This window comes from Chaetura pelagica, unplaced genomic scaffold (genome assembly GCF_000747805.2).
Source record: "Chaetura pelagica isolate M959 unplaced genomic scaffold, ChaPel_1.0 scaffold83, whole genome shotgun sequence".
Lineage (NCBI taxonomy): Eukaryota > Metazoa > Chordata > Aves > Apodiformes > Apodidae > Chaetura > Chaetura pelagica.
This window is the reverse complement of record NW_009952893.1, coordinates 6,680,921-6,693,193: the sequence shown is the minus strand read 5'-3', so window position 1 is coordinate 6,693,193 and position 12,273 is coordinate 6,680,921. Positions and strand designations below refer to the sequence as shown.

The window sequence follows — 12,273 nt, the reverse complement described above, 5'->3', positions numbered from 1 at the left end:
ACAAAATTACATTACAAACTACTTCAGATGAGAAGCTCGGCCTGTAGCTCTCAGACCCAACTCTGATCTCGCTTAAATCAACTTCAGTTAGGACAAAAATACCAGTTAATGTAGTGTAAAAATACTCTGAGATCAGCATAAAAAACTTTTGCTTTTTGGAAACACTCAAATTTCTAATTACATGCCGTAGATGCTAAGTATAATGCTTTTAGCTGTCAATCAGGATTTAGTACTTTGTTGGACATACATGCATGCTTGTAAAACAAGACTTGGAGAATGAAGAGAGGGATTGGTCTTTAGGGCTCTGAGGGTGGAAATATCCTTCTCCAAACGCTGATACACAGGCCACAGGAGTAGAGTTACACAGAAGCAGCAATGTGGTACAACTTAGTATGTGGGCTTCATTACAGATGTTGTAATGCAAGAATCTACAGCCCTTAACTTCCCCATTGTTCCAGTTAAAATGTGCTGCTTGAGAAGCCAATGGGCAGTCTTTTGCATTAAGTGTAATCTATTGCCTTTTTCTTCAAACGTTTCGACTGATAAACACTTAAAATGTAGGGTAATGTATGAGGGAAGAAACATTCTTCCATTATAAAATTGCTAAAACTGGGGAATCTGATATTTAGGAAATTTCTCCCATGTCTAAAGGAAAGTGTATGGTCTTTAGAAATAGAAATATATCTAGCCTTAAAGGAAGCATTTTTGGAAATCATTGGGGAGAAAAAAAGTATCTCTAGATTATTACGGAAAAACAAATTTGTTGAAGGCTCTCACCTGCCCTTTTCTTTTAAAAGGGAGTTTTTGTCTCTGCTATGTCATGGAAAGTGTTTGACATTAACAGGATGATTATAGCTTTCTGAGCCATAGTGGCAGGAACGATGCATTTGAATTAAAATTGCATCTGCAGTGAAGGCTGTTCTTTTATCTTCTATAATTAAATCCCTTTTTTTCAGAATATCCCTCTACCTGTTTTGAGCTATGAAAAAATACATGTAAACTGGTAAAACTGATGCTTACTTTTATTGCTTGACCTTGGGCCAGCCCTTTATGTGCTCATATACTCTCTCTTCGCTTTAGTTTCCTTTTCTTTAAACAGGAATAACAAAACTGCCTCTGGTCCTTAGTGCCATTTTGTGTCATGAGGAAAGGGGAAGCAGAGGTGAAAAGTATTTAAACACTCGTGAGTGTGTCTCACAGATTCAATTTACTTTACATGGAAGAGTAACCGTGTTAAAGTAAGTATTGAGTAATACTTGATGGTTTGAACTTTGTTACACACTAAATTTGGCGTGAAACTTTCAGAATTCATAAAAATCCTTTCACACCCATTTTTTGGATGACTTGGTACAGTTGCCTAAGAAAACCACTTAAATAAGAGAATAAATGCTTGTATCTTCTTTAAGTTGTGGCTTTGTTTAGAGCTTGTTAATATTGTTAAAACAGTTCTGGTTAAATCTACAGTACTAATATTATCGGTCAGGGCTCATTCCCTTGTGGAGAATGTCATGGTCTTTGCATGGTTTATGTAATTCTAGCTGTGTAGTGAAAGCTGTGGCAGTGGTGTTAAAAAAAAAGGATGGAACTGTGGAGATCAGAGAGATGAAGAGGATTGTCTGTTGTGGCATATTTTAGAAGTCACCATGAACTCTTACGCAGCTGAGAACCTCAGTCCCCTTATTTAAAATCATGAGGGCAAAATCTCCTGCAAGGTGGACAGGGTTAATGACAGTGGACATCTATGGCAGTGATGTGGAGAAATGCCTATAAATAAATAAATAAATAAACCAAAGTGTTCTGAGAACGCAGCTGACAAGGATATTTTCCAGCCATCAGTGATGAAAGAGACAGTGATTCATGGCCTTTCTTCCCTGCTGGTGTAGGATTTTGCCTCAGGATATACATTCTGCTGTTTTCAGTTTTAGGTTTAAAGCCGTGTTTCTTAAAATCTCCTATAATTTTTGTCTGCAGCTTCTCAACCATGCTTGAGTGTTGTCTCAATTGCATGATTTAAACCTCTACCTACCCATGCAAAAACTGGCCAACTAAATACTCACATTTGGAAGTCTGTAATTATTGAAAGCACCTATTTTACTTAAGTGTTTACCTCCTTCTGAAAGTGCTTAGCTTTCGACTGAGGATACAAAATTAGAAGCAAGATTAATTTGAAGATTAATAGCTGTCTAGTGAAATTCTGTTGTGTATATATAATGTAAAGCTCATGGAAATGTTATTTTTAAATCGTTTTCCCCATGTTGATAAGTAAGCTATGATGATGCAGTATTCTTTCTGTCGCTGTTCTTCAAATTGTAAAAACTTAAGAAAAGAATGTGAAGTTTGAATTTAGAAATAAATTTACTTCGAAAGAGCTTTCGAGTTTCTAGACTAGAGCCAGTAAAGACTGAAGAGCATACACTGAAGAAGTACTGAAATTATCTGAGAAGCGAGGCCTGATTAATACTTATTTTAACTGCTAATACTGGCGCTGAGCTTTCACACCTCATTTCACCATTAGAGGATGTAGACACACCTCAGTAGATACTGGCATTGAGCCTGAAAGCTTTTGAGATGTTCATGAATAAGTGCCAATTTACTGGTTTCCAGCATAGATTGCAACGTAGGCAAATGTTTGCATTTTGGTAGCACTTGAAAATGTTGCTCCTTGCAGTTGAGAACGTGTGAAGAGGGAGGAGTCTGAGAAGATATGGATTTAAGAATATTTCATCTCTGAGTTGCATACAGATCTGTTAGCAATCCTTTCCTCTCTTATTCCCAACTGCAAGTAAGAATGCAGCTTAAACTTGGCACCAAGACTAGCCTCTCCGCACGGGATTAATTAATTAGAGTTAAGTTCATTAAGTTTGACATTCAATATTATTTTAAGAATTAGGTGCTTTCTCCCTGGTGATGTGATAGGACCAGAGGGAATGGATGCAAGCTAGGGGAGATATTAGGAAGCATTTCTTCACTGGAAGGGTTGTCAAGCATTGCAATCGTTTGCCCAGGGCAGTGGTGGAGTCACTATCTCTGGAGGCATTTAAACAGCGTGTGGACCTGGAGCTTAGGGACATGGTTTAGTGGTGAGCTTGCACTGTTAGGTCTAAGGCTGGACTGCATGATCTTGGAGGTCTCTTCCAGCCAAAGACATTTTGTGATTCTGTGGTGTTGTTTTCTCTCTTTGTGGCTAGAAACTCTTGCATTACCGTTATGGCAACAGAACTGTCTCACCTCAGATGATCAAGCAGCTCTTTCTTGGGCTTTGAGAGAATGTGTTGCCATTTTTTACTTCCGGAATTAATGCATAGTCCCAAGAATGGTGGTGAGATCTCTGGTGTGGTAGGTCACATGCTAGAATAAGCCATGCCTAACTAACTCTCTGTACTGTTAACTTGAGCAGTCCTTTTACCTAAGTAGGTTGTTGAAGATGAAAACCTGCAGAAGTAAAATTCTGTGTTGAATAGTGCCTTTCACTCCATCCATTTCTTGGAATATTGAGAAGCATGGAGAAATGAGTACACTTGTCTGATAAAACTAGGCAGAAGAAGATGACGTGCATGCTGTTGTTGATAGAAACTCTGCTTAATATATTGGAAAATTGTTCTAGAACAGTTAATCCTTACTTTAGGATTACCCCCAGAAAGCTGGCAAGGTCAGGCTGTACGTGGATTGTATGTCATTTAAATGCTGACTGCATGAGTAGCCTGGGGGTAGCATTAACTGCTACGTGGGACTTGTTCTAATCTACATCTGTGAATCATCATTCTTTGAAGATACTGGAATCTTTCTATCCTCCAAGCTCCTTCTCTTGACAGGTGCAATCAGTACCCTTAATTGTAATGCCTATCAGGTGACTATGCCTCTGTGCAGAGATTAATCAGTTTGGAAAATGCTATTTCCATGTAAACTACATGAGTTAATCAGATTATAACCCTGTGTTTTTCATGCATATAATAAACTGTGTGAGGAAAGGGCTTAAAGTCATTTAATTAAGGTTTACATTGTGCAGTGTGAAAAGCCTTTCTGAATTTAATTTTTAAACAGATGCTAACATTGGTTCACATGAAATCTAATCAACTGGGGAACAGCACGTTGTGAGGAAAGAGGTGAAAGCCCCTAGCAGAAGTTGTTGCTTGCAATGAAGAAAATTCATTTACAACAGAAGCTATGGGGGAAAGGGATTTGTTTGCAATACTCATCACCTAGTTTTTGTTTAGTTTATATGAGACCCGTGTGCTTAAATGGATATGTTAAGGAGTAAAATTTTAGCTAGTTTGTGCATTTATGTATACATACAATTTTGGATGTGGGCAAGTTGAAACCAGGTGAAAGCTTGGTCTAAAATTTCTGCATCGAGTACAGAGAAAACCAATCACCAAGAACAATAATTTTGAATACATACAAATTTTAAATAGTTGCTTAGCTTTGGGACACTAAGTCCTCAAACTCACCTCTACAGCTGTGATATTGTTGGGTTTTTTTCAATAGCCTTTAAATGTGAAATTTAAATCCACATATTAAAAAGTCATGAAGTGTGTGTCATTACTGATGCAAACAGCTTTGTTGCAATGTTATTGCACAGATGATACTGCCTTCTGAGGCCTCAGCTGTCTGGGAGAGGGGAAGAACCTCTTTGCTTTTGGTGGCACTTTTTCCCTTGACATGGGAAACAGTTTAACATTGTTTGTAAATACACTTGCTTACAGTTTTGTTGATGCATTAACTCTGCTGTTGTCTGGGCTTCTGGTTTGCAAGTGAAATTGAGGACTAGGGTTAGGTCTATCATTTTAAAGTGGCATGCAAGCATTTTCTCGTGCATTTGTTTGGGCACAGTCTGAAACTTTTCATCTCTATGACATATGGCTACAGGCAATATGACCACCATGAGTTATTTGACTCTGCAAACTCAGTCTTGGACTACTAGACCCAGCTACTAAAGACAGTAAAATCTTGTCCTTCATGACCTAGTCTGGACCCTGATTTTTTTGCAGCATAACTGTTTTTACCCATAATTTTATGTCTTCAGGAAACATTAAGGCCAAGCTGAGTATGCTTTATAATATGCTTAGAACACTGATGTTAGGAACCATATAGGAAACATATCACCAGTAAAGTAACAGTATCAGTGTGTTTATTAGGCTTGTCTCAGACCTCCTTGGTAAAGTGAACTGGAAGGGCCACAGAGAAAAACAAACGTTTTCACTTTTCAGTTGTGTGGAATAATCTGAAAGGCAATGTAGATTTAAGAGGAAAGACACAAACTACATACTGTGCTAAAACAAACATGTGAAAAGTTTATCGTGAGGATGTGATTCTTAAATGCACAGGGGCTAGTGTAGTGCCTGTCTGCTGTTCTTGCTAAAAGAATGATCTAATGCTACTAGATTGTCATTATAAGACGCTTAATCCCCAGAGTGAGAAACAGGAAGAATATTCACAAGTTTCAATGCTATTTACTAATTGCCAATTGACCTGAGGAAAGCTAAAAAATGACTGGAAACATCCATCCCCATCCTGATACACACACATACTAATAATGGAAATGGCAGCCAAGACAAACAGCTAGCAGTGCGACGCATCCTGTTGGCATCGTATTTTTGGCACTGTTGTAGCTACACAGAAACCAAGTGATACAAGAAATGTGTAAGGACATCTGTTCTGTAACCTATGGGGCTTCACTCACAGAACAGTTGTAAAATCTACTGGGGGAGAGAAAAATTTCTCTATATCTGTGCAGATGCTCTATTGTAAGAAAAATATCAATGGAAGGAAGTGTTGAGCCTTTAAAAGAGGAAATTGTTCACCAGATTCACTATCAAATGTTCCATTACTTTCTTTCCTTTTCATTTAACCTAAGTTATCTGCCAGTCACAAGTTATATTTAAGCCAAGTGGTGTAAATCTGTTGGGACTAATAGAATGGAATCATGGATTAAATTAGCCTGGTGTCTGCTTGTAACTCTTCACTGCAGATTACTTGGGCTCTGTGTCACTCTGCTGACTATTCAGGTCACAGCCTCTCAGCTACCAGCTTCCTTCCTGAATCCGGCATCTTCATGTCTGTTTAGGGGTATGATGGGGAGAGGAGAAACATTAAGGACACCTATTAAGGTCCAAAGTATTGTTTACTTACCAACTTCTCTCAGCTTTGCTGATCCTTCCAAATGTAATCAGGCTAGTGGGAGAAAGAAAAGGGGGAGTTTTAAAGACTGCTGCAAAGCTCCCTCTACCATTCATTTACTTCCCTTTCAGTCACATCCCATGAGTGGACATTTTAAACAGGGAAAAAACTTTCCCAAAATTCAAATGTTGTTGCAGAAATCCAGATATAAGTAGTTAGGCTTCCCCCATAGGTATCTTACAGAGAGAGAGACCTGGTTCCACAAAAAAGAAATCAGGTCTTATATAAACCTGGAACATGTTAGGAAACTGGAAGTTAAAGAGGGACTGTGAGGTGGAGGAGCTTGGGAGAACTTTGGGAGTGAAAGTTTAGCTCTGGAAGCTGGGAGCAGTGGAGGTCCTGGGTGGGAGAGCATTTAGGAGCTGGAAAAAGTAGGGGCCTGGGAAAAGGGAGATTTGTGGAGAGGTGGAGGTGATTGCCTGTGCTATAAATGAAGTCAGATCTCTGGGGTGGGTAGTAAGGAGAGGAAGACCAGGAGCTCTGGAGTGGATTGGGGAAGATGTGGGACTGAGACAGAAGATGTGGGGACTCAGTAGTGAGAAGCATGAGCTTTTGAAGAGATCATTGGCTTCCAGAGGAGTGAAGGTGAGAAGCCCAGCAATAAGGTATGGTATAAAGGGCTGGCTCTTCAACAGCACTCACACAAATACCCTGACACCTCTACTTATAAGATCAAGGATGCAGGTACAGAACAGCTTTCCTTCTGCTTCACTGCTCTGATATTTGGTTTCAGAAATACAATAGATCTGAGATCTTATCTTTTATATTATATTTCACTTTGGGAAGGGCATGGCTTGAAGAAGGGTGATGGAGAAATGGGACTGCACCACATTACAAGCATTAGGGTTTGGATGGTGTGTTGGTATTAGAGATGCTTATCGTTAAACACCTTAATTTTATATGTCTCTTCTAATTGTTCCCTATTTACTTCCTCAACACCAATTTGGTAATGATCCATGCTTACAGGCAGAGAGTTCATAATTTTATATTGGAGTACTTGGTGTCCTCTAGCTATTAGAAGAGAAGAGATGCCCTCATGATCTGTTTTTATTAAGATAGATGCTAATATTCCTCCAGGAAGTTCCAAAGCATTTTTTCTGGAAAGCAACCCTGAAAGCTGCTCTGTAATTTATGTGGTATGCCTTGCAACAGTCAGTTCCGTGGGTAAAACAGTAGTAACAGATGTACTCATACTCAAAGCAATTCTAGAAAGGAATTAGGAAGTTTGGGTTGGTCTAATTAGTCTCTTGATGATTTGGGGATTTCAGTGACCACTGATCAAGATCAGACTGTTCTGCATACCTTATCCACCTGTGATCTAATCTTGAATGAGACATTCCTTGGCTCTACTTCTTACCAGCTATGATCAGGGCTTTTTCATCCAAGCCACTCACTGTACAAACAAATAACCTGAACAAACAGTTCTTCCACAACAAGTTTACAATTCACACATCAGACCAGGAAGCTAAGAATGGATATAAAAAAAAAGTAAACAAGGCGGGTTCAAAAACAGATGAGGTAGCAGTAAAACTGTGTAGGAGAAACAGAAGTCTCTGTTTCCTTCTCTCCTTGCAGTCCCACCTGGTAATGGTTTTTGGACTACCATAATGAGGAAGGAGATCCTGATTGTTTTGCTAATGTGCATTAGGAAAAATGAATATGAGAAGACAGGAAAATCTTGTGTGCCAGTCCCTACCTATTGAGTTGTTTAGTTCTCATAGTTGCTATGACCAACTAAAGTACAATACAGAAGCAGTCCTGTGCAAGGAGGCACGGGAGCCCAAATCACTCCTTTCCCTCACATGGTGAGTGGTACTTGTAGTGTGATGAAAAGGACCCTAGGGAGAGGAGGAGAAGAGAGAAATTGGAATGAAGAAAGGTGTCAGGCTACTGGAACAGAGAAATTGAGAGGAGAGTAGTTGAAAACCCTTATTGCCAGTGGAAGAAATTATTTGGGTTGAACAAACAGTGATTTTGCTGTGTAGTCAAGATCCAGGATAGAAAAGCAGGTGGTGATAAGAGCTTGTAAGAGTGGAGAATGCACATCTAAAACTACAAGGGACACTATGAGGTGGTAGAGGAAAAGCTGTCTTATAAAAAAAAGCAAATATATCAAAATGTCAAGAAAACAGGAATAAATGAGGAAAGGCAGCATTTGTTCACTGGGAAACACAATGGGTGAAAGATTCTGTAATGGCAGAAGTTGTTACTGAAGTGAAACTGAGGCTCAGCCCTTAGCCTTAGCATTGAAAAAGGATCAAAAGAAAGATGTGGGCAGCAGAGATTTGAAGATGAAGGGGGGGAACTATGCAAATAGATGGGAAGAAGGAGCAAGTAGAGAGATTAGCTGTGAGATGCCAGAGGCTCAGAACACATGGTAGAGTGGTTGCAGTCATAATCTGAGGTTTACCAAGACACTTTAAGAAATTATTGGCTTTTTATTTGTTTGCTGGGAAAAAACCCATAAAACATCACAGACTAGAAAGATTCCACCTTCATGCATTAAGGGTGGGAGTACCTTCTACAGCCTTCTGAAGCTTTAGCAGCTAGTCATTACTATAGACAAATCTGGGATACATGGTCTTTTACTTTATGGCAACCTGGCAATTTTTGTGCTGTTATTCATCGCAACAAAACACACATTGTATAAACATACCTTTTAAGGGAAGGCACTGTGGAGACAATCCAGGCAAAGAACTGGTATGAAAGCAAGTCTAGTACTTAATTACAATGGTAGCTTTTGTTCTGGACAGAGTCCCTTTTCTGTGAGAGGAGTGGGAAATGAAGATAGAGACATAGATTCATTCTGCCCAACAATTAGGAAGAGAGCAGCTTCCAATTTTCTAACAGCAGTTGTTGCCTCTCTGTCAAGAGAGGTGCCTTAGGGCCTGCAGTCAGTTCCAGTGCTTGAGATGTTACCTTAGGTGACAGTGTCTGTGAAAAGTTACCTTTTTTTGTGATTTTGTTTGTGATCAGTGCTGGATGCCTTGTAAGTGGGAGTAATTAAAAAGAAGAATCCATTTTCCAGTTCTGCTTTGCATTTCACCTTCAAATCATAACTGTCCTCAACTGCTTTATTGTGCTGACTATCTTTTCAAAGTCAGCCACATGGTGTCTGGGAGGTTCATAGTCAGCCTTTGCTAAATTAATTACAAGAAATCATTTGTCTTTTACCAAAACAGTTAGTGGGGGAGAGAAAAGCAATTCTGAGTCCTAAAGCAGGACTCAGGAAGATGAGAGAGAAGCTGATCAATAAAGAATGCACTTGCATAGAAAAATGTCAGCTGAAAATTGATCATTCTTGCCTTACTGATGCTTCATGATCATCCCATATTGGCTGACCCTGTGTAGCACACTTCTCTGACCTCTGTATGAGACATCAGTCTGCTGCCTTATTTGAGATTTAGCCTTGGAGTGTCCATAGTGTCCGTCAGTAGTGTCCTGCTGACCCTCTTCCCATTGCTTACACCTTCTGCAGTAATCTACAAAAGTTAGTCCACAGGAGCTCTAGGCAAGCACACAGGGATGCTGGGGAGACTTTATGAGCCAGAGACACAAGAGTCCTAAAAGTATATCATGTTCTTCCCGCAGGTGATGAAGCTTTGCAGTAGCACAAATGGAAGTCACTCATATACCCTCAAACCCATGCACAAAAGCATGGAGCTGTTAATGTTCCCTCTCTGTTAGCTGTGTAGCCTAAATGGCTTCAATATACAGGAAACTATTTAAACCCAGAATACGAAAATACACACCTTCCTTCATTTGGTGTTAATACAATTGTGTCAATGGATTTTTTGACAACTCATTTTTTTCTTTAGGCAGCATTAAGTGCCTTGAAACAGTTTTCAGAACAAGGACTGGATCCAGTGGAAGGGGCTATGAAAGTCGAAAATGGATCACATGAAAAGTAAGTACCATTTAAATCCTGCATTTTAATGCCTGTGTGGTGTGGTAGATAAGAAATGTTAATTAAGAGCTTAGTTACCCTTTTAAACCTGTGCAAAAATATTTTCTTTGGAATTTGGATACAGTTCTTGACAATTTGAGAGGATAAACAGGATTTCAGGTTTAGCATTGCTGATAATATTTACTAATGAACTATGAGACAGATAGCTGTCCTATGGAAATCCCAAAGAAAAGGATTTGCTTTCATTGTATGGATTCCGTGTAAGCAGCATAACATGATTTTTGTCAAATGCATTGTAGCACATGTAAATAAGGGTAGTTATCTGCCAACAAGTCCTTGTGTCCACAAGATGAAATTTACCCTAGAGAATTTAAAAGTAAGTTAATTTTTTTTTCAGGTCTTAAAAAACTCTTACATGGAATACTGGCTTTAAAAAATAGACAAAGGAACCAGGTTTCACACTGGATTTTCAATTTAAGAAAGTAGGATTGTCTGACCAGTCTAGATTTTTTTCTCCAGCTGCTGGTCTGTTTATGTAAGAAGATAGTTTTGAGTTACTAAATAAATTAGGAAGTAACAGAATAAAAGAAAGAAGACTAAAAGTGGCATTTGGAATTTTTAATAGATATATTGTGGCTATTTATAAAGTAATTCAATCAGAAACATTTTTCCGTATGATCTCATCACCATAGTATTTGAACATAAATATTGTTGTTTCACTTTAAAATGTTACCTTCCACAGTGACCTTTGAAACTCATGTGCCATCTGCTAATAAACATGTCTTAAAGATGTGCAACCCTGGACCTTACCACTCTTGTTAATGTATTAATCTTTCAGACAAGTCAAGCATCTGGGAGAGAAAGCAGACAATAAACAGACTAACTCAGGCACCATTGCTCAGGACTGCAAGGATTCAAAGGCTGTCGTCTAGGAGCTTCCCAGCACCCACGGCTGCCACTGCATCCTTATAAACCTGTCAACACGCAATAGGGTGTATGTGTACAAGGAAATGAATGACTAATACCATTATTTGAGTCTTATGTGAAGACAACACTATTCTAACACAAGAGATAGTATACATGGTACTGTTTAGTCAACTGCAGAAAAAAATAAAATTGACCATTTCCCTTAGAACCCAAGATCAGAGCATGACCCAATGGCCCAGAGGCAGAAGAAGTCTGATCATGTTACTGGAGGTTAAAATAACAACTAATTAATAAACAGTGTTAGGAAGAAAATAAGAGAAACTTTAAAATTTATTAATATTGGGGAAAACAAGTTGGCATTGGTTCAGTTACACAATTTTTTCGTAGTGTAGTTTTAAGTTCAGCTTACTGATTTTTAAATAATGCTTGAATATTTTAAAATTAACCAATGACAGTGCTGTGAGAACTGTAGTTGTTGTCTTCATATATAGTCATACAGCTTACCTTTTTATGCAGACATTATGCATTCTTCATTCTATATGAATATGTATGACTTAAAGATGCACTACTCAGAGTTGTATGCAAACAGAAGTTTAAATCATGAGAAGTATTAACTTGAACAGATGTTATTTATGATCAGTCTCGATATACTTCAGGAAAAAAAGCAGATATGGTATTTGATTTTCCTTGCCATAATCAATTAAAGAGGCGTCTTGCCTCCAAGCAACATTTTCCCCTTCAGTTCTGCTCTCTGTTGTGTGAAGCACATCTACACCCCATTCCGTGTGTTGTATCAGCCACTGTTTGCATCAACTGAGTGTTTTTAATCTCTGCATTCAGACCAAGAGCAAAAGGTAGGACTGCAACCTCATCGAGCCGAGAATGGAAAACTGCTGATGTAAAGATTGTAATTTTGTGAGAGGAGTGGCAGCAGAGATGAGACCTGTGGCTGTCTGTACCAACATATTTCTTTTAAGTGTGTGGCCAAATGCAGTAAAACCACATCAGTTCATGTGTACAATGACAGTGTTGTCTCTTTCTTTATCGTTCACAGGTAGACAACTAAGAGAATGAAGTGGAAAAAAACCAAACAATTACAAATTAATGAGTGGCTGGCTATTGTGTCAAAGCCAGAGTTCTACCTACCTTTCCCCATGCCACCACCTTCTACAAGCTTAGCATGTTAGACCAGTTATCCTGCCATTTAAGTAATTTATTTCTTCAAAATACAGATATTTTATGTCATGTAAACCTCATGCAAT

General features: G+C 38.7%; 1 protein-coding gene across 3 annotated transcripts in view; it reads left to right on the top strand.

Moving 5' to 3' along the window:
• Window positions 1-12,029, top strand: part of STAU2 (staufen double-stranded RNA binding protein 2) — a 148,672-nt gene extending 136,643 nt beyond the window's left edge. For all 3 annotated transcript variants that reach the window (XM_009995574.1, XM_009995572.1, XM_009995573.1), the window contains 2 exons: window positions 9,996-10,084; window positions 10,923-12,029. In XM_009995574.1, coding sequence (XP_009993876.1) covers window positions 9,996-10,084; window positions 10,923-11,016 — 183 coding nt within the window. In that variant the 3' untranslated portion in view covers window positions 11,017-12,029. The remainder of the gene's footprint in view (window positions 1-9,995; window positions 10,085-10,922) is intronic.
• The last annotated feature ends 244 nt before the right edge of the window (window positions 12,030-12,273 follow it).